Source organism: Petaurus breviceps, unplaced genomic scaffold (genome assembly GCF_028583685.1).
Source record: "Petaurus breviceps papuanus isolate PSGF00001 unplaced genomic scaffold, PetGlider_PUasm1.0 183, whole genome shotgun sequence".
Taxonomy (NCBI): Eukaryota; Metazoa; Chordata; class Mammalia; order Diprotodontia; family Petauridae; genus Petaurus; species Petaurus breviceps.
In genome coordinates, this window is record NW_027185791.1 from 13,097,259 (window position 1) to 13,121,181 (window position 23,923).

A 23,923-nucleotide genomic window follows, 5' to 3' on the forward strand; every position below is an offset into this window, starting at 1 on the left:
ATGTTTATTGACTACATTAGATAATGTTAAACTCAGAGCTATTCTACAGTCACTTTACTTGTCTCTATCCTCATGTCCTCATCTTCATCTTCATCCTCCACTCTACCCCACCCATCCTGATTTCCTCTGGGTGAAGAGGCCTGATCTAAGTAGCTTACATCATTACCTTATGAAACTTTTCAGTGACAATTTATAAACTGTTAATTAATATTTCTTTGTCACTTTTTACTAGTGTCACATCTAAAAATCATCTGATGTTCTTAATAAATCATGTCAAACTTCTATTAAAAGGTGGCAGTGTGGAGTTCAATATATTTGTGAAATCAAATCCAAATTTTTCTTTTCAGTAAAGTCAATAAACATTTATTAAGCACTTACTATGTGCCAGACACTGTGCTAAGGGCTGGATTTTACAAAGAACAGAAAATATTTTTAAAACCACAGGACCTTAAAAGATAATTCAGATCACTGTCATATACTAATCACTGACTATATAGTCATTTATGATGAATGATACTCATTCCTTGGCATGTGTATGGCCTAAAACAATTAAAATTAAAACTACTGCTAACATTTCATCATAAAAATTAAGCTCTGACCTTTACCACAATTTCTTCCTATTATAGAATTTAGTGAGAAATTTTCCATACAAAAATCCATCTACAAAATAAAATAACCTTTTGAAGAAATACCAAAAAGTATCAAATTTCTTTTATGTATGACTCCAAAGCCTATTTTATGTAAATAATGACATGCTAATTTGTTATCAATCCATATCCTTCAGTTTTAAATTATCTGCTTTTAACTTTTCAGTATAATGCACCAAACTCTGTTGTCTGGACCTGAAGAAACAAGGTACACTCAGTTCACCTAGAAACAGTTTCTTACCTTTGAATCTTCATTGCTCACTCCAAGTTCTAAGACAGCTTGCGGAGATTTCAACTTTGCTTGATTAGACTGAGCCATTTGAAGGTTAAGCTGCCATCCAATTGTCTCCAGCTACAACAGACAAATACAGATGGAAATCAGATGGTGCAGAAGCAAAATAACAGCCCACTTTAAGCACGGTTCCCCTCATAGAAATGCAAAAGAGTAGCCAAAGAGGCTACCTTCTTATCAGCCTCAAGTTTCCTTCAATATCCATACCCTACAATTCTCCCTCTGCTGACAACCTGGCTTCTTGTCATACCTATCAGAGTCAGCAAAACTAAGCAGTTTATTCTAAACAGTCATGGTTCTATATAGTGGCCCAAATAACTACAGAAGACTTATAAGGAAACCTACCTCCCTACTCTTGTTAGAGAGTTAGCAGGCCGCTGTACAGAACACTGCCATCAACTGTCAGACAGAGTCCTTGATGAGTCTCTTTTGTTCTATGTTAGGTCCTTTGTTATATGGGAAGTTTCTGTGCAAGATGGGTTAAAGGGGAGTGGCAGTAATTAAAAATACATCAATAAAGTATTTTTTAAAACAATCCTTCAGAAACTGAAGGAGCATACAAGAAAGGCAGTCACTTTGTGGCATTAATACCTTTCTCTGAGAAGTTCAAAGCATCTTAAAAGCCACTGCAGGGACTTCATTAAGGAAATCACAGTTGTTAGTACTATGTTATGTTTAGCTGGTTTAACAAGCAGGTTTTGAATGAAGCCAGGAAATGTAACAGTCAGTGGAACTACCCCACAAACATCGCTTTCGATAACATACAAACTTATTTTTTCCATGTAGTATAAATATACTTCATGAACACAAATCAACAATTTCTGAGGTAAGGCAGACCATGAAAAAGTGAAACTATGGTCGCTCAATTTTTCTTCCTAATATATCAAAATATATGAGTTTGCCTTGACTAAATGTGTTAACTTACTAATTCCTGCAATGTCAAAACCAATTTAGGGTCTTGTATTTACTTTTTTAAACTTCGAGTACCAAAATGCATTAGAAAGTTTTGTGAACTCCAGTTTAAATATTTGACAATATGAATGAGTAATGAAAATATAAGTCTACCTGATGACACTGGTAAGAATGACACTATCAAAACAATTTCAGATTGACTAACTTTTAAAAGACTGTTAAACAGTTGGAAATCACAGAAGTAACTGAGAGCCAAATGGAGAAAGAACACTTAAAGCGTTTTCTTTTGAAAGGTAATAAATGGATGAGAAACCAAAGCTATGGCCCTGACTCTAGCACAGTACCTTTTGGAGACTAGGGATGAAAAGGAGGGAGATGTTGTACAGACATAATCAAATACCACAAGCTAAAAATCAATTAAATGGACATTTTAAATAAGGACCCTTGATGTGCTAATCTTTATTACGGATGTACAATAGCCCAAGACACCAACCCACAGCTGTTTCTGAGTAACCACATACTACACACTTTCAATAAGTAAGGATAAACACATGCTAGAATATTTCCTCTGCCTGGAACAATTCTTGATGCAATATGTCATTGTAATCATCAAAAAGCATTTATTCAACACCCATGTGTATTTTTATAAAACTGCTATGACTGTACTATGCCTAAGAACATCAAAGAGAGGCAGAAGAGACCATAGTGGTCATCTAGCCCAACTCCATAGTTTTGCACATAAAGAAAATGGGGCCCAGCAAGTTCACATGTTTCACCCATTGTCACCCACATGGTAATTGTCAGAGATGTCATTTGAATCCAGGTCTTCAGACTCCTACTGTACTAGAATATCTCCTTGAAATAAAGACAGGATATGTTACACCTGAGAGAGAGCATGTGTTCTAACCTGCCTATTTTACAGGAGAGGAAATTAGTGCTCAAAAAGGTTACAGGACTAACCCAAGGTCATAACGCATATTCACTCAGTGGGTCAGTCTTCTCAAGTCTACCTCTGCAATGTCTCTCCCAGTTGACCCCTTTTCCTTGCTGCCACTATCCTATTTCTGGCCTTCTTTCCTGGACTACTTCAGTAGCCTTCTAATTGGCCTCCCCACCTCAGGAGTCTCTCCCGCAATCTCTCCAATCCGTCCTCCTCACAGCAGTCGAGATGATTTCCCTAAAGCCCAGATGTGACCACAGCATTCCACCACTCAATAACCTCCAACGGTATCCTTTTCTCCAAATAAAAATGCCTTTGTTGAGCATGTAAAGCCCTCTGCAGCCTGGTTTCCACTTACCTTTCCAGCTTTACTATACAAGGACCTTCTCCAGTCAAGTTAAATTCTATTTCTGATGTTCCTCACACATAATATTCCATCTCCCTGTCTTTGTACAGGCTTTATCTCATGGCTGAAAGGCCATGCCTCTTCACTTCCATCTCTTACAACCTTTCCTTCCGTTAAGTTCAGGAATGAACCTCTATGAGAGGCCTTGCCTGATCCTCCCAGGTACTAATGCCTTTCCCAAAAAATTCAGCATGTATTCTGACCTCAGTGGTCATTCCACGTAACCACCAACTGAACAGCAAGTCCTTCACTCTTACAAGTGGTCATCTAGCCAACCTCAGATCCAGTGCTGATTACATGATAAGGCAATCCCTCCCACTTCTGGAAAGCTCTAAATGTTAGGAGATTTTCCCTCACATAGAGGAGAAAGTTGACTCCCTGCCTCTCCCTCCCATTAGTGCTAGTTCTGCCACCCTGAGCTGCACAAAAGAAATCTAATCCCTCGTCCACGTGCCATCCCTTCAAATGTCTGACCTCTTCCCAGTGAAATCACAGGGGTCCCACAAGCATCCAATTATCTTGTTTCACCACTGTGTCTCACTGCTGAGGCATACCGAGTCATATGAAGTCCACTAAGACCCCCAGGTCTTTTTCACTCCTGCCCAGCCATGCCTCCTCACTCCTGTAGTTGCGAAATTTATTTTTTTTTAATTCAAATGGAAAGCTTTAAGTTTATCTATTTAAATTGTATCAAAGGTATTGATAATGACCTTAAACAGAGCAGAGTGAAGGAAAGCTCCCTGGGATATTACACTAGAGATCTCTATTAATCATTGATTCGTCTTCAGCCATTATTCACTGTTCTTTGGGCACGGTCATTTAATCAGCTCCAATCTACCAACCTGTCCTGTTAGCTAGCCTACACTTCTTCATCTCATCCCCTAGGATATCATGAGAGTTCCTGTCAAACGCCTTGCTGACATCCAAGTACACTACGCCTCCGGCATTCCCCTGCTCTTTCTAGCCCCCATTCCATGACCTCTTCCGTGTAAATACAATTATCATAACACTTAAGTGAATGCCCTGCTGTAATACCTCCTCAGAGTGCCAGTTTTGATGGATCTTTTTCAGTCATGGTAAATCATGGAGCGATAAACAAAAGAAGGCACAGACAGACTTTAGTGTGTGTCAGTGAAGGCAGTATTCACAATCATGACATCAGAAACCACGTGAAGTGCTGAGGTCAGGGTTAACCCATGCAAACTGCTGTAACTCTTAGCTATCTCCTCCCATGGGTTTGGTACAGCCGTCTGACCAACACGCTGGGGGGTCTTTCTCACTTTCTTTTAACTCAGAAGGACACCAAAAGATAGGCTGGTTATCCCTTCCTCTCACCACATTCTCACCAGTTGGTCTTCTTTGTGAAGCTTGTGATTTTGGCAAAATCCTTTCCTGCAGATCTCCTTGTTCACCACGGGTTACAGCCTTCTCTTAGCAGTTGCACACTATTCACTGCCCTCTGGATGAGACGCATTTTGAATCCTTCAAAGACTTGTAATGTCCAATGACCAACACCAATAGAAGGTAATGGAATTAAAAAGACTGACAGGGACTTCCAGGGCATACAAGCAACAAGCTAGCAAACTAGACAAAGCCTCTCCAAAACAGAAATTAGATGCTAAAGTCATTTCAGCTGTCTCCAAGGTCTAGCACACCTAGAATCCAAAGGAATGTTTAAACAACACACGTACACACACACACACTCACACACACACACACGCACGCACACACTGTTTACAGGCCTGAGCTCACTCAGCACCCCTCTCTAATCTCCTGTGCTACCAGCAGCAAGACTACACTAGCAGACCTTAGTAGACCCTTGTATCTTGATTCCCCCTCCCACTTTCCAGTGCCATGGAGACCTTGACCCAGAATGCAGTCAGGTTAGTCACAGTCCTTGAGGTACAAAAGCTTTCCAGGGGTGGCAACTCAGAAGCACCAATGCTACAAAGCTCTGACATGGCAGTGCCGGCGACAACAGGTTCTGAAGTGCTGCTCAGAGAACTGAAGACCAGAGGGAATGGGAGAGGTCATCAGAACAGAATGAGAGAGCATGGGAACAGGAGGATGGTGTAACAGTAATGGGAATTTGAAGATCTTCCCCGCCCCCTAATAGGCAGAATGTAATCACATGGAGCTTGTGGTGAGAGGAGCCCCCACAGGAAGCTTGGCATCAGAGCAGCTAGACAGTGGGAGAAAGAGGATGCAGCCAGGGAGACAGCTAGGCTTCTGAGAGTTTGTCCCCTGCTGTGACAGTTAAGCTTGTGAGTGTCGGTTTGTGGGAAGGCTAAAGGAAGGTGTGGCTTCATGCTCTGCTATGGGTATATTGACTTCTAGGCTACTATGATGGACTCAGGTTCCTGGTGTTGGGATTTGGTTTTCTGGTGTCTAAATACATGTTTGCTTCTGTCTCCTATATGGAAGGTTTGTTATATTTTGCAATTGAGAACTATGTTGGCATATTTACAGTTGCCATCGGTGCTGTGAATATTGCATTGGAGCTACAGATGAAAAGTTGGGGAATGGTTAATATGCACTCTCTCAAGCATAAGGAAAGAGTGCAGCATCCAGTTAGGGCCAAGTCAGACCACCCAAAAGTCAGTTGGGGCAAAGACCTAGACTGCTGAATCTACCACGTGTGGGAGGAGCCTTTGAGATCCAGCCCCATGAAAACGACAATCAGAGGGTAAAGAGTCAAGAAAAAGTCAAGAAAAGTGATAAGGAAAATAAGGGGGGCAGACTGAAAATCCCAAAGACTTAAGGGGAAAAAGCCAATCAGACCTTGAACATAAACAGATAAATCAACAGGAAAAACTAATAACAGAATGAAATACAGCCTCCAGATCTAGTTAACGAGTTCAGAAATCTATGAAGAAATGCTACAAAATAAAGGGAAAATATGCAACACTTGAAGAGATAGGGAATCCTAGAAAATTTGAGAACATGGATCCATAACATGTTCCTGAATGGTTTAAATGAGAATTACAAGAGCAGACACAGAATACAAAAACTTGAATCTGCAATGTCAAGCCTCTGCAAAGAAACAAAATAGAAACCAACAGACTGGAAATGCAAATACACAGAAATGAAGGACAACCTAGAATAAGAGAAGCAAAAAAACAAGAATTTTAAAATAAAATATGCTCCCTATGCATATGGATCTCAAAGACAACTTAAGAATCATCGGCCTCCCAGAAGAACATGACAGAACAAAAAAATGTCAACACCATAATAAAGAATAACAGAAGAAAACTGCTCAGAACTATGGAATGCAGAAAATGAAATTCCAACTGAAAGAATGCACATATGAGAATGCAACTCTAAGACACAGTGATTAAATTTAGTAATTCAATTAAAAAACAACAATTTCTGCAATCCATCAGTAGAAAGACCTTCAAATACAAAGAAAAAGATATCTGATCAATGCAAAAGGACGAGGAAATGAAATAGGGTCCCAAAGATCAATAGACCTCAGGATGAAGACCAGGGTGACTCTGAACATCCCAAATAAAGGAAAGGCAGGAGCAAATAAATGCAGCTGACACAGACAGCAACAGCAACAGAGTGACAACAGAAAGACCAGTAAAAGACTTCTTTCTAAACATACACAAAAAGAAGGGATGAACATGGAAATACAACAGAGGTAACACTGAAGAGGCCGATTGGGGGCATCATGGACAGACTCTAGTGACACCCTGACTACAGGTGAATATTTCTTGTGTTAGATTACATTATAACATTTAAAAAAAAAAAGGCAAGAATCTCAAAGGAAGTACTGGGGGGTGGGGGGAGGGGAAGCTAAGAATAGAGAGGATCCTAGCAGTTACCAGAGCTCAAACTACACTGTACTATGAAGTGGTAACAATAAAAAAATTTGGTACCACTTAAAAAACAGAAAAGTCGATCAATGGACTAACAATGACAAAAGGCAAAGATAACATAGTTTTTGATGAACAGGCTTCAAATTAATACATTACTTAAGTTTAAAAGGTTATATTATTAGAAAATCAGAGAAGAATAGAAGGTTCATTTTACAACTGTGATGAAAGAGTTAATTTCTCAACAAGGAATAAATATTATCAAAAAAAGATAAAATGAGGGGCAGCCAGGTGGCTCAGTCAGTAAGGGCACCGGCTCCAGTGTCGGGATGACCTGGGGATTGAATCCAGGCTCAGATACTCAGCACCACACCCAGAAATAACTGGCCATACTGTAACCTTGAGCAAGTTACTTAATTGCTCATAAAAAAAAAGATAAAATGAATAATTTAAATTATATAAAATTGAAAGGCTTTTGCATGAACAAAATCAAGTGAGTTAGAATTAAAAGGGAAGCAGCTAACTGGGAAGAAATATGATATTGGGAAGAAATATGATAAATGTCAGATATCAGAAATATTCGAGTAATAAATGAAAATACATAAGTACAAAAGACATTCCTCAGTGCCTAAATGGTTGACAGGATATGAATGGGTAGGTAATTTTTAAATGAAGAAATACAAATTGTCAACAACTATATGAAAGAATGTCCCAAATAACTGATCATAAAAGACAGTCACAGTAATGCACTCTTGGTGGAACTGTGAATTTATCCAATCTCATGAAAAATGATTTGTAATTTCCAAAAAAAAAATGACAATAAACTATACTTTACCCTTTAACACAACAAAGCTTCTGCTAGGGGGCAGCTAGGTGGTGCAGCAGATAGAGTTGTGGGCCTGAAGTCAGGAAGACTCATCTTCCTGAGTTCATATCTGGCCTCAGACACTTACTAGATGTATGATCCTGAGCAAGTCACATAACCCTGTTTGCCTCAGTTTCTTCATCTGTAAAATGAACTAGAGAAGGAAATAGCAAACCACTCCAGTATCTTTGCTAAGAAAACTGCAAATGAGGTCACAAAGAGCTAAACATGACTGAAAAATAATTCAACAACAACTTCTACTAGACATCCCTCAACGAGAGGGAAAGTTCCAACTGTACAAACATATTTATAATGGTATTTTTTGTAGTTGCAAAGAATTGAAAATAAAACGGGTACATACATCTCTCAAATGAGAAACAACTTTTAAAAAGCTGATGAATGTATTGGAAAACTGTTTTATGGCAAAAATTATGAAGAATCCAAAAAGACATAAAGACTTACATAAACTGACATAAAATGAAGTAAGCAGATCTGGAGGAATATTGATATAAATCAATAATGTAAAGAAAAATAACTCTGAAAGACTTCAGAACTCAGAACACTGCTGTGTCCAAAGACTGATATCTCCCGCCTCCTGGCAGAGAAGTCGTCAACTATAGATATGGAATGAAGGCTATATTTGTAGACATATGCAATGTGCTTATTTGTTTTGCTTGACTATACTTATTGGGGGTGACAGAGAAAAGAAAATTATTAGGAAAGGAAAATGATACAAAAGAAAGAAAAGATCATCCAACAAATAAGTAAATAAAAGTAATTACATAATCATCAGTTTTTGAATAATAAAAAAGTCAACTGTGGTTTACACAGGAAATATGTCACTTCCAGAAACAGAAATAACAAAAATCAACAGTTTATAAATTGCTTTCGGGAGTCTAATAAGTGCTAGAAGAAAGAGAGTTCCTAAAGAAAAGGCTCTTTGCTGGAAAAATCCTGTTCAATTTGGAATTGTGAGAAAAGTTCCTGAAATGATCATACATACCCCTTTGACCCAGTGATTTCACTACTGGACAAATATCACAAGGGAGTTCAAAGACAAGGGAAAGGTTTCCTATAATCAGAACAGTAATAGCAACACTTTTGTGTAGTAGCATAAAATGGGGGAAAAAAAGGTAATGCCCATGAATTTGGAGAATGGTTGAACAAATTGTGGTATATGAATACAATGGAATATCAATGATAGTAACTAATGATGACTATGAAGAATTCAGAGAAGGGAAGACTTGTGGAACTAATACACAGTAAGGAAAGTAAAACCAAAAGAATAATATACACAATGACATAATAAGATAAATGAAAAAAAAAAAGACATCAGAATTCAGGTTAAATATTATGACCAATTCTGTCTCTATAAAAGATTAATTAATCATTACTTAGTTCATCTCAGTAAGCCAGTTAGTGCTGTAAGAGCTGTTAAGGGGGAATGCTATTCCTCTCACTTTTTTTTTTCAACTATTTTGGTGTCACAAGGTGAGGGTAAGGGGTTCCAGTGATAAGGGTATGGCTATTTCCAGCACAAGTGTGATACAGAAACGAATGGCATCAGTAGAACATTAAGTGTCTGAAAAATTCTAACTCCTATTCCCATAGTCCATGACTACAAGAAATTACCAGACACAACATACGACACAGGAAATTGTTTTTAAAAGAACTATTCTGATATTAATCAAGAAAAAGCCATCAGATTAGTACTTAGAACACTTTTCCACACTTGTAACTGCGAGGTTACATGTAAATGTAATGATTATCAATGTTATCGATTACATTCAGCAAAATAAAAGAATCAATGTCAAATTGGGCCTTATTAGTTGTACAAAATTTGCTTCTATTTAATATAACATACTGTCCAAACATTTCTATATGATAAAATAGCCACGTATTTGAATGTTACTTTTGTATTCATACTGCAGTTCAGAAAGGCGAGGGTATTTAGAGTTTAATTAATACTATAGCCCTTATTAACAGCAAAAATAACATCAGTCTCTCATTGTTCATATCTTCCAGCCAGTTTACAGGGTGTGTCATTGTTCATCTCACTTTTAAAACTTGGGGTGACACATTCCTCTGAGAAACTCTTAGTTATAATGTCAGTCTAAGATGGTAATGAATTCATTATCACTCTCATTATCATATACCATTTGCAACTTAAGATGAAAAAAGTAAAAAACTTATAACCAAAATTGTTTTGTAAGTTCCTCTTCCCAACAAATAAAGGTCAACTGTACTGTAAGATAAAATCTTAAAAACTGAAAAATAAAGTTCAAAAGGAGACTTGTCTATATTTCTTTAAGCTTTTCTCAAAAACAGTTATATAGCTGGAAGAATCCCATTCCGACCCTCTCAATTTTATAGATCGCGTAATTGAAAACTAAAGAGACAAAAGTGTCTTGTCCAAGGGGACCCTGCAAATTAGTGACGAGAGTCCCAGCTAGAATCCAAGTCTCCTTACTTCCAGCCTGGCAACTTCAGAAGACTAAATCCTTGGACACTATGCAGCTGAAATAATATTCTGTACAAAATGTAAGAAAATGTGAGGCAAAAAACATATTATGAAAGTTCCAACCACATCCTTAAGGTAAACATTTTGATCCTGTTATGGACCCATTTCTGAAACTCTAGTTGCTTAATTGTTAGAAAATATTAAAACTAAGAAATTGAACAAAGACATAACTCGTTAAAAGAAAATCCAATATAAAATTATTTCCTATTTTAGAATTCACAAATCAGGAAGCTAATAGACTTACCAAAAAAGGAGCATCTACCCATCATTTCAATGCCCAGTTCATTCCCAATATCTTTCTCTATACACCTAGATATATCATATTTTCATTACTACAAAATTTTATGCTTTGTAAGAAGAAATTCCGAACCCATAGACTGCATTCTAAAAACTAATTTCTCAACTTGGTTGTTTGAAAGCATTTTCCCATAGAAAAAAAGTGTTTAGGGGGCGGCTAGGTGGCCCAGTGAGTAGAGCAGTGGCCCTGGAGTCAGGAGAGCCTGGGTTCAAATCAGGCCTCAGACACTTTACACACACACACACACACACACACACACACACACACACACACACACACAAACTGCGTGACCTTGGGCAAGTCACTTAACCCCAACTGCCCTACCCTCCCCCTGGAAAAAAGCAAAAAAAAAAAAAAGAGAGAGAGAGAGAGAAATGTTTAAAATGTTGGTCAATTTCCCAGATCAGCCTACAAAAGCCTATTTAACCTAAAATATAGCTGAAAGTTCTGTAGAGTCCTAAAATAGATGCCTCATCACTCATAGAGGTGACTTTGGGTTCTTAAAATCCATGCCACTGGAACACAACTTCTGGTAATTTCTATCATGCTGGCCCCGAAAGCAGGAGGAGTCAATTTTCCAAGGAACAACCTAGCTAATTATGGAGAGGACATCACTGTTAGGCTGAACACCTGAAATGTTTTCCTCTGGCCATGGTAATCCCTGAAACTAATAATAAAAAATAGGCCTCACTGTTGTAAAATCCATATATGCAGAGAAAGTAAAAAGGAAAACTGAAGGTACTAAGAATCGGGTTTTGTATGCTACAAAAACTTCAACTGTCGGCATGTTAAATGTGAGATCTTATTCAATTAATAAACACTTAATTAATTAATAAACAGCCTACTATGTGCGTGGCACTTTACTAAACTCTGAGACACAAAAAGAGGCAGAAACAGTCCCTGATCTCAAGGAGCTTACAATCTAATGGGGAAGACAACATGCAAATAAACATACACAAATCTTATGTTTTATATATGAGAGAAATAGGAAACAATCAACAGAGAAGTCACTGTAATTAGAAGGGGCTGGAGAAGGCTTCTTGTAAGGGTGAGGTTTTAGTTGGAAATTAAAGGAAGTCAGAAAGGTCAGCGGTCAAAGTGGAGAAGGGAGAGCATTCCAGGCAATGGGCAGCTAGGAAGAATGCCTAGAGCGGAGTGATGGAGTGTCTTGTCTTGTTCGCTGAACAGCCAGGAGGCCGGTGTCACTGGACTGAAGAGTGTGTGTCAGGGAGTACATGGTAAGAAGACTGGAAGACTGGCTTCGAATGTCAGAGCATTCTGTGTTTGATCCTAAAGACAACAAAAAGCCACTGGGGGGGGGGGGGTGCGTTGGACACGGTTATACCTGCACTTTGGGAAAATCACTTTAGTGGCTGAATGGAGGATGGACTGGAATGGAGAGAAAGCTGAAGTGGGCAGATCTGCCAGCAGGCTCATGCAATAATCCAGGTATGAAATACAGAGTCGGGGGGGTACATTTGAGAGATGCTGCAAAGGTGACATCGACAAGTCTTACAAGATTGGAGACTGGGGGGGGGGGGGTGAGAGATAGTGAGAAATCCAGAATGATTGCTAGACTGCAAGCCTGAAGGGTTGGGAAGATGGTGCTGCCTTCTATAGGAATACAGAGGGTGGGAGCTGGAGAGGATTTAGTTAAAAAGATAATGAGTTCAATTTTGGGCATATTGAGTTTAAGATGTCTGTTAGACATCTAGTTCGAGAAGTCTGAAAGGAAGTTAGGAAAGAAGGAGATAATAGATTGGAGGTCAGCAGAGAGACTGGAGCAAGAAAGGTAGATTTGAGATGGTAATTAAATCCATGGGAGCTGATGGGACCTCCAAGTGAGGCAGTATAAAGGGAGAAGCAAAGAGGGCCCAGGACAGAACCCTGAGGACACCTGTCGTTAAAGGACATGATCTGGAAGAGAATCCAGCTCCGCCCTCAGAGAAAGAGAGGACAAAGAAGTATAGTACAGTCTTACAAAGATGCGCATGTCTATATACAAGTATGATTCTAGACCACTACATGTATGTAAATACAAGTGCATGCACATGTATGTGTGCATATATATGTATATATATATATAAATATATCTTAATTGTAGCCTCTGGGTGGGGAAGAAGGGGGAAAAAGGAACAAAGTAAAAAGTGCACAGCAGAGAACAAAAGAAAATGTATAAGGAAGCAAATAAGACATGGACAGCTCTGAACACAACACATAGTATTTATTACATAGGCTTTCTTGAAATGGAAATTTATTGCTGCCTAATTTAAATCCTCTCTTACATTCTGCTGTACACACGGCAATGCTTTTTTTTTCTTTTCTTATTTCTTATTTAAGCTTCAATATTTAAGTTTACAATATGTTTCTTTTTCTTTTCTTATTACATATTTAGGTTCTTATATTTAAGTTTAAAATGTTTTTAAAAAGGAAGAAGATCCAGCAAAGAGACATAAGAAAAATGGACAGATAAGTAGGAGGAAAATCAGAGAGAATGGTGTCCCAAAAACCTAGAAAGAAGACAATATCAAGAAGAAAAGAATTATCAACAGTGTCAAAGGCTACAGAGAGGTCAAGGAGAATGAGGATTGAGGGGGGAAAACCATTGGATGCGGCACATAAGAGATCATTAGTAACTCTGGAGAATAGTTTTAGTGGAATAATGAGGTCAGAAATTAATTTAGACTGTTCATTGGAAGGATGTAAGGGGCTAAGAGAGTGAGAGGAGACAGAGTAGAGGCACTTATGGTAGATAACCTCAAAAATTCTAGCTAAAAAAGGCAAAAAAAAAAAAAAAGCATAGGAAGTTAGTTAGCAGGGATGGAAGGATCAAGTAAGGGATTTTTTAAGGAAAGGGAAGATGTGGACATGTTTGTAAGCAATAGGAAATGAGCCAGTAAAGAGAAAGAGACTGAAAATAAATGAAAGTGTGAGGATGATCAAGGAGACAGTTTACTGAAGAGAATGAATAGGATGGAATCACTTGAACAAACAGAGGGGGTTAGCCTTGGTAAGCGATAGATTACAGGGGCAAAAAGGAGTATACATTTTCAGACAAAGCCAACACGTAAGCTGGTTTTGCTTTTTGTTTCAAGAAAGATCTCTTAGAGAGGGACAATAAAGGGGAAGTGACAGGAGCTTTAAAAGAAAAATAAAAAAACAAAACCCTTCAAGAAAACATTTTTTGAGGGAAGGAAAGAGAAGTCAGATAGTATGGGACCTAAACTGTCAAGGCTTTACCTGGTAGACAATAGGAAGGCACTGAAGATTTCTGAACAGGGAAATGACATGCCTAGATCCAGGTGTCAGGGAGATTAGTCTAGCCACAGTATGATCAGAGAAAGAAAGTTACTGCAGTTGTCCAAATGTATGGTAATAAGTCACTGTATTAGGAGGATGGCAGGACTAGAGACGTGGGGACAAATGCAAGAGATGCTACAAACATCAAACTGACAGGACTTTGAATGCTGGGATGTCATTTCTCTAAAACGATAATAATTCCACAACAAAGGAAACTTACTGTTTCTATTTCTTGTTGTTCAGTCATGTCCAACACTTCATAACCCCATGAAGCACAGCACGCCAGGTCTTTCTATCCTCCACTATCTGCTAAAGTCTGTCCAAACTCATAGTCATTGCTTCCATGACACCATCTGTCCAGATCATGCTCTGACATATGCTTGCTTCTTCTTTTGTCTTCAATGGTTCCCAACATTGGTGTCTTTTCTACTGAGTATGGTCCTTGTCATTATGCAGCCGAAATATTTAAGCTTCTTGTCTTTCCAGTGAATAGTCTGAATTAACTTCTTTAACTGATTTGATCTCCTCACTGTCCACGGGACTCTCAAAAACGGTCAATTCTGTGGCATTCAGCTTTCCTTATAGTCCAATTCTCACAGTCACACGTTACTACTAGAAAAACCAGAGCTTTTACTACATGGACCTTTGTTGGCAAGGCAATGTCTCTGTTTTTTAGTATGCTGTTCAGATTTGCCATAGCTTTCCTTCTAAGGAATCTTTTAATTTCATGGCTACAGTCATTGTCTGCAGTATTCTTTTGAGCCCAAGACTATAAAATGTGACACTCTTCTTCTATTTGCCAGAAAGTGAGGCGCCCAGTTACCATATCTTAGGTTTGTGTTTTTGGTTCTGAGGGGGTTTTTTTGCTAAGCTTGAAGCCAGCTTTTATACTCTCCTCTTTCATCTGTATAGGCAATTGCTGATTTTTCTCTGAGCAACCTTGATTCCAGCTTTTGATTCATGTAGCCTGGCATTTAGCATGATGTGTTCTGCACATAAGTTAAGTAAGGGGGCAATATACAGCCTTGTCATACCCTTTTCCCATCTTAAACCAAGGGGTTGTTCCATGTTCAGTTCTAACTGTTGCTTCTTGACCTGCATACAGGTTCCACAAAGGACCAGTAAGATAATCTAATATTCATATCTCTTTGAGGACCTGACACATTTTGTTGTGATTCACACAAAGACTTTATTAGTATAGTCAATGAAGCAGAAATAGATGCTTTTTTCCAGAATTCCCTTGCTTTCTCCATAATCCAGCAAATATAGGCAATTTGGTCTCTAACTCCTCTGCCTCTTCAAAAACCAGCCTGCTCTCCTGGTAATTCTTGCCACACATATTGCGGAAGCCTAACTTGCAGAATTTTAAGTATAACCTTGCTGGCATGTAAAATAAGAACAACTGTTCAGTAATTTGAACATTCTTTGGCATTTCTTCTCATTAGGACTGGGATATAAACTGATCTTTTCCAATCCAGTGGTCGTTGTTGAGTTTTCCAAATTTGCTTGCATATTGAGTGCAACACTTGAACAGCATCATCTTTCAGGATTTTAAATAGTTCAGCTGGAATTGTGTCACCTCCATTAAATCTTATTGTTAGCAATGCTTCCTAAAGCCCACTTGACTTCATTCCTCAAGATGTCTGACTAGATCAGTAACCACAGAACTGTGGTTATCAGTAATGTTAAGATCTTTCTAGTATAGTTCAATATATTCTTGCCACCTCTTCTTAATCTCTTCTGTTTCTATTAAGTTCCTACCCTTTTTGTCTTTTTATCAAGCCCTTTTTTGTGAAAAATTCCCTGGAGAACTCTAATTTTCTCAAAGAGATCTCTTATCTTTTCCATTCTATTGCTTTCTTCCATTTCTTTGTAGCACTGCTCATTTAAGAAAACCTTATCTCTCCTTGGAGTTCTCTGGAATTCTGCATTCAGTTGCATACATCTTTCCCTTTCCCTTTTCTTCCTTCCTCAGCAATCTGTAACCTCATCTTACAGTCCTTTGCCTTCTAGCTCTTCTTCTTCTCTGGAATGTTTTTGTTGCTGCTGCTGTTCCCGTGCAATGCTGCAAAGCTCCATCCGTAGTCCTTCAGGCTAACACATCTAATCCTTTAAATCTATTATTACTTCCCTAACAGACTCCAAATTTCCCACAAGGCTATGAGCCACTAGGTAACTTTCTGCCAGGACAGCAGTAACCTATTGTTCTCTCAGGCTCCAAAGAAAACACAAAAAGCATAGAAGCTTCACAAATCACTAAGCAAATATACTTTAAGTAGTGCAGTCCTATACCCCAAAAGAAAAGAATGCAACATACCAAAATGTAAAGGGTTTTTAGAAGCCTTATGACTTAAGGACAAAACACTGCCTAGCCCTAGACCCAGAAGGTCAATCGGTTAGTTCCAGGGATGTGGATCAGAGAATCCACAACTGTGCAGAAGAAACCATTCAGACATTCAACTGTTTCTCAGACTAGAAGATTCCTGGTCAAAAAACACTGGTTTCAGAAGTTCTCAAGGAATTCTGATGAGCTCAAAAGAACTGAAAATATGTCAAAATATGGTTCTTGTTTCCCAAGAGATACTCTTCTTCGCACCCCCCACCCCCACCCAACAAAGCCACTAAGAATCTCCCATTTTCAAGGGTTTTCAAGAGTTCTAGCTGCCATTTACAGAGTGTTTTACTATTTGCCAGACATGGCTAAGCACTTTACAATTATTATGTCATTTGACCCTTGCAACAAGTCAAAGAGGTAGGTGCTATTATTATAATCTCCATTTTACATATGAGGAAACCGAGGCAAACACAAGTTCAGCGATGTGTCCATGGTCACACAGCTAGTAAGTGTCTGTGGTCAAAACTGAACTCAATTCTTCCTAACTCTAGGCCTGGCACTCTATCCACTGTGCCACCTAGCTGCCCTCTAAACTTAGACCAGGGTCACTGAGGAAATCCCCTAAAATCATCACAGTCCTTACCAACAGTTCTAGTGGTCCCAAGAATTTTGAAAAAGAGGGGTGCCCTTTGGCATTACTGTACTCTCCAACCCAAGTGCCATCTTACCAGGCAAAGCTATCAGGGACATTTCAGTGTAGCCTGGAAAGCACTGAAATGTCATGTGGCCAACATTCTTACAAGTGCCACACTACTGAGAAGGCACATTATGATCGTTATGCCCTGTATGATACTGAAGAAAACCTTGGCTAAAAGACAGTTTTTTGGCAAGAGTAAAATATTTAATTTGTTAATGTTTTTACTTTCAGCCAATTAATCAGCCTGTTAGCACATTTCTGCTTCAGATAAACCTGATTAAAGGTACCTTAGATTCAAAGCTCCTTAAATTGATTTCTGCATCAACAGTTAAGACTGTTTATTACTTTTCCTGGAGAATGTCCATCTGTTTCAAGCCAAAGTCATTCCTCATCTCTCTACTCTCCCTTTCACTGAGAAGGAAATTAAATTGATTGGAATCTATTACACCAAAGGAATTAAAAAACTACAAAATAAGTGTGCCCAAAATGCTAGACATATAACCTTGATGAGAGCCACAATGAAGGGCAATGAGAGCACACACTATTACCCATGGTTTCCTTCCTCTGTCTCACCTAGAAAATACCCTTCATTATAAGGAAACTGGGCTTTACGAGGTGGTTTAAAAGATAAAGCAGTTGGTCTGGAGTCAGGGAGACCTGACCTCAGACACTCATTATAAGTAACTTAACTCTGTCTCAGTTTCCTCAACTGGAAAAAATGAGCTGGAGAAGAAAATGGCAAACCACCCCAGAATCTTTGCCTAAAAACCCCTAAACAGAGTCACCAAGAATCAAATGGGACTGAACCAATTGAACAACAGCAATAAGGAAACTCGATAAACTGCATTACAAAATAGCAAGTCATGAAATACGAAATTCATTTCTTACCTATTCCTTGAAGACTCCCAATGACAAAATGATGGGCTCCATTTTAATCAGTCTTGATCCTAAGGCTGGCACCTTATTATGATCAAAGCAAGGTCAGATTTAAAAGCTGCCCGAGGACAGTGACAGGAGGGGATAATTCCTTCCTACCCACACTAAAATTGCAACTAACAAAGAATCAGGAAGGTGGTGACAGGTGTTCTAATGTCAGTACTTCTCAACATACTAGAGGCTGTTTGTTTACTTGCTTTGTTCATAAGGTAAAAAAGGCATAACGATGCTCAAAACCAAGAATCATGGCTCCATGCTGACCTCATGCATTGTCATTCAAGTCTTAACTACTTCTACCAGCATGTAGTGTAACCCATCTTCGTCTTTCCCTGTGATCACTGCGCCTACACGCCAAGGACAGGATAGCAAAGGAGAAAAGGAGACAGACAACAGCATAAGCTGTTTCTTTGTCGAACTGTGACTATCATGCTGCCTCTGCTACCACACAGGAGAAGCAGTGAGGGGGATGTAGAGAGAGGTAGAAATTAGCAACAGCACTAAACATCTACTTCTCTGTAACTGGAACACTGCCACTGCTGTTTTTGCCTACCTCCTTTTAGTGATATACCTCTAATTTCACAAAAAAAAGTCAACAGGAAATAAGATTCTCTGTATACAAAATTCTGAGCAACTTTAAAGAACTGTCTCTTACAGAGTGTTTACTATCTGCCCAGGATCATAGCTCTGGAGCTAGAAGATCATCTAATACAATCTTCTCATTTTAAAGAAGAGAAACCCAATTCCTAGAGAGGATCACTGACTTGCCCAAGAGAGTGGGGGAGCTGTACTACACAGGCCCTCTGATGACAGACTCAGTGTTCTTTCTACCAGACTACCTGCTGAAGACAAGTATTATTGCTGAATAACAGTAATGCTTTTGTCTTCAATGAACAGCTTAATGTCAATATCCCATAAATATGGTATTTACTACATTTTCAATCTTTTATATCTATTGGGGCTTCTTTGGGTAGGAGTGCTTTATATCCAAATACCTTTCTCCACTATTCAGGCAGATTTCAGATTCTAATACTAGTCAGTCTTTATATAAAGAATCAATAAAATTATTTATCCAACCTGGTTGATATCTATCATCTCAGCATTAGGACCAATAAGTATGTTGGAAATGGCTGTCATTTTTTTTTAATGCAATACAATATCTTTCCTAGTACAAGCATTAATATGATTACTTGAAGCACCAATAAGACAAGTGATGATATAAAAATGAGAAAGCCTTAGAAATGTTGCTGGAAAGGTGGCTAGGTGGCACAGTGGATAGCGTGATGGACCTGGAGTCAGGAAGGCCCGAGTTCAAATCCAACCTCAGACAATTATCAGCTGTGTGATTCTGGGCAAATCACTCTAACCTCTGTCTGCCTCACTTCCTTCATCTGTAAAATGTAATAGCACCTACCACCCAGGGTTGTTGTGAGGATGAAATGAGATAACATTCATAAAGCACTTTGGGGCTGCTAGGTGATGCAGTGAATAGAGCTCTGGCCCTGGAGTCAGGAGGACCTGAGTTCAAATGTGGCCTAAGACACTTAAAACTTACTAGCCATGTGACCTTGGGCAAGTCACTTAACCCCAATTACCCTGCCTTCCCCCCTCCAAAAATAATAATAAAAAAAAAAATGTTGCTGAAAAGCAAGCTTTTCTACCAGAAAAAAAAAAATGCAGAGGTTCCCTGAAAAAGATCGATTACATTCTGAACTTCTTTTCTATTTTTGTTTCTTTTCAACACAAAATGAAGAGGTAACAAATATATCAAGTTTCTATAAACTGGAATTTTTCCCTCATTCCTCCTGGCAATCATCTGAGAAGGCTCCACCTTAAGACAAACCATCAGCAAGGTCCAGCTCACATCATTCTAATTAGAAGCTTGGAACCAATTTAACCAATAAACTTTCCCATATCTAAGACTTCCCCTGACCCATGACTTGCAAATTCCTGACCTCTCGCACCCCTACTGCTTGAGATAAGCATTATTGGCACCAATAATGACAACCAATCCTTCTGGACCATCCATCATAGTGTTTGCATGTAACCGAGACTTAAAAATGGGTACAGAATTAATTCCCATGCTGACCTAAAAGAAAAGAAGTGTCCATATCCATGTCTAGACATATATGTGTGTATATCTGTATAACAGCAGTTTGGCCCCAACATATTTATATTCAATCATCGCCAAAGCATATAAAGATATGGCTTTAATTTAACTCATAGAGTGCCAAAAGTTAAAAAGCAGCAAAGCAGATATTCATTCTAGTGATACACTCAGAGAGTTGCCATAAATGACTGTAGCAGCAAGCACCCCAAGCGTCCTCAGGGTTTGCAGCTACCACAGGTTCTTGGATCTGCTTTGTTAAAGGAAAGCAACTCAAAATGGGTTACCAAGCTTACTTTAATCAGTCAGACATATATCGTTTACCTTGTTCAGGAGAAAAGGTCAGCACCCTGAACCTCAAAGTATACAGGCATAATTATCAAGACAGAAACATCAAGTAGACAGATTTCCAAACTGTCCAACCATTACATCCATACCCAGTCAACATCTGGGTTTCCACATTCTGGGTTTTTCAAAGCCGGGGGACTCTCAACAACGGCTTCCCAGAATTCAGATCAAATCACAGAACACTTCTCAAAGTGAGTCCCCAAAACAAAGCTACACATCAGGGCTTATATAGCCTTCTCCTGGCTCAGAGAATGTAACAACCTTATTGACCCACTGGCCAATCAAAAAGTATCTACTGAAAAACAAGCCTCCCTCCCCAGGCTTCTGGTGCACTTTAGCCTAGGGGCAGGGAAGATCTTTAAAATTTACATTCGCATTACAATGACCTTCTTCACTTAAAAAAAAAACCCACTATGTTAAAAAAATTTTTAATTTTAAGAAAGCTTCAGGTAGGTATGGTTTTCTTTTGGTTTTGAAGATTAGTTGCTTAAAGTACAGTCCTTGTTTTATACTATAATAAAGTCACATGCCCTAAAAACTCTCATATAAAGGAGATGTGTAACTTTAAAATCGAGAGCACCAGGGAAAGCGGAAGTTATCATCTTATAAATGAATTCTGTTTGAGTGAACTTGTTTAACATTTATGGGGTAAATAAAAATAGTTATGACAATAGTATAGTGAAAACTTGTTTCTCATGTTTTAAAGGGGACTTTGAGATCTGCATCCATAAAACTTCACCAGCATCAGTTTCGAAGTCCTAAAGTATTTTACTGAAAGTCATGCTTTAAAAATTCGGGGTTACTATCCACAAATGTGTACACCACACAAACATTTCCCAACAGTAAGGCCCATGAAGGCTATTGAGTCAACACTGTAGTACTCATCAGCGGTCATACTGTGTGGGTTGTTTTTTTTTTCAATGATTATTACATGAGTTATTTTCACTTTTTAAATAATTACTGCTTTCTCCTAACCTAAATATAAGATAATGAAAGACTACTGTATTTTGGACAATTAGGCTATTTAATGAAATGCTTTGTCTTATCACCTTGGTCGGTCAGTCAGTAACCATTTACTAATCACCTACTATGAGTCAGACACCATGCTAAGAGCTGAGTACACAAAGAAAAGCAAAAGATAGTCGCTGCTCTCAAGGCGCCTCCAGTTTAATGGGGGAGTCGTGAAAACAATTATGAACAAGCAAAATAAATATAAGAAATAATAAACAGAGGGAAGGCATGAGAATCAAGCAGGATCAGGAAAGGCTTCTTATGGAAGATGGGATTTTAGCTGGGATCTGAAGGAAGCCTGGAAAGCCAAGAGGCACAGCAGAAAAGCAGAGCATGCCAGGCATGGAGGACAGGCAGAGATGGAGGGTCCGGTTTGAGGGGCAGCAAAAAGGCAAGCATCACTGAACTGCGGGGCAAGGAGTAAGAAGACTGGAAAGGTACAAGAGGGCCGGGTTTAAACGCCAAAGAGATAATTAAGCCCAGATCCTGGTGGTTATGTGCCAGCTCCCTAGGTCATTCTCCCCCTTTATTAAGGGGCAGATTCATTAAAGACTGGCTCACAATATTCCTCTTCCTCCCTGCCCCAACCTCTGTCCTCATACTTAGGAACCAGCCTAGCTAGCTCTAGCCTACAAGGGCAGGAAAAGTTCCATTTTTGTCCCACTGGTCCTAGCCCCTGGCACACTAACAACTGACAAATCCTGGCTAAATTGAATTAAATGACTTGGCCACGGTGACTGACGCAGGTAAGTCTGGACTTTTTTTGCCTCTCATGGCCTCCTCACTGTATTAAGTATGACATACAGAAGAGATGTCATGTCAAGCACCCAGACCACAGCCCCATGACCCACAACACGACTGAACCAGATTAAAATGCAATTGGGAAACATTTAACAAAATAAATAAAACATATAATATTACCTTTTAAAACTAAACCAATATGCGGACTGAAGAAGTCTCTATGTAACAGTGACCCCCGTTCTATTTGAGTTTGACACAGCTGAACTACAGGATCAAATGTGAAATTCTCTTTCATTTTCAAAGCTCCTCACCATCTGTCCCTTCCTATCTTTGCAGTCTTGGGACATATATTTTTCCACATTCCAGTGATGCCAGCATACTTGGGGCATGACATTCCATTTCCTCTCCTGGCGTGTTTGCAATGGCTCTGCCTCCATTCATGCTGGAGATGCTGTCCCTTCTCTCTTCTACCTGTCAGAACTCCCGGCTTCCTTCAAGACTCAGATGAAATGGCATGTTTTTTAGAAGGCCTTTCCTACCCCGCCTCAGCACTTGACTCTGGACGGATCTGGTATGTTCTTTAAGAACATCTGTTATTTTTGTATCTCGTATATGTGTACACATACCTATATGTTTCCCCCATTAGAATGGATGCTCTTTGAAGAGAGGGATGGTTTCTGCTTTTGTCATATCCCTAGTAGAGTTCCTGGCATATATTAAAGGTTTAATAAAAGCCTGCTGGCTTACTGTTTCATAAAACAAAAGTTCTTTAGAAACACTATATTAGAGTGCTACGGAATCAGGATTAATTAAATAGCATTCTTTTAGAGACAATAAAAGAAGAACTTCTAAAGGAGGTGATTTTTTTTTTCAACATTGCTCAGGGCTTTGGTTTAAGGAACCCAGAGTGCTTCTGATAAGCAGAAAGATATTTTAACTCCACTAACCTGTAATAATGACAAACCCAAAACATAAAGGGGGGATGTAACCACAAGAAGAAAAAAGGTGAACCAATAAAACAGAATACAGACTAAACAAATTATGTCCATAAAGGTAAATGAGGTTATGGAAATGATCACAGTATGTTCACGTAACGGAAAGATACAAAGAACAAAGGCTGAGCTGCGCCCAGGTCCTAAGGGGGAGGGCAGGGAGAAGCAAGTCAGATAAAGCACTTTTGTTAACACCATAATTAGCCCTTTGGTTAACTGTGCAGTGCTACTTATTTCTAAAAATTATTTAGTCAAGAAAACGCTAAGAAATTTAAAGTTCTATTGTATATTCATAGAGCACTTTCCACAAAGCAGATATACATCACTTTAGGGAAGGCAGCTGAGACATCATCTAAGAGAACATACACACCTTTCACACACAGGGAAATGGAAGCCCAAAGAGGTTACCTGGGTATCTGCCAGCTGCAACTAGACCCCAGAACCCTCTTTATCCCTCGTACAGTGCCCTTTGTGCCACATCCTACTCCCCCGATGTCTCATTTTCATCAATAGTCATAATTCTGTGAGATTAGAGATACTGACTATATTGCTTCCCTGCTTTTACCCAGGAAGGTAACCAGCACTAATTAAGCTTTTTCAAGATGCCAGGCCTGTGCTAAGAGCAGGGGACAGAAACAGAAGCCAAGAAAAAGGCAGTGTCTGTCTTCAAGGAGCTTATATTCTAATGGGGAAAGATTGCACACAAAAGAGCGGGGAGGTGAGGTGGAAGAATAAGAAGTATCTGGGTAGAAGGATGAGG

At 39.0% G+C, this 23,923-nt stretch overlaps 1 protein-coding gene across 2 annotated transcripts in view; it reads right to left on the bottom strand.

Annotated features, from left to right (window-relative positions):
* The window catches only part of COMMD10 (COMM domain containing 10), a 225,924-nt gene that overhangs the window by 183,591 nt on the left and 18,410 nt on the right, over positions 1–23,923 (bottom strand). For both annotated transcript variants that reach the window (XM_069087851.1, XM_069087852.1), the window contains exon 5: positions 889–999. In XM_069087851.1, coding sequence (XP_068943952.1) covers positions 889–999 — 111 coding nt within the window. The remainder of the gene's footprint in view (positions 1–888; positions 1,000–23,923) is intronic.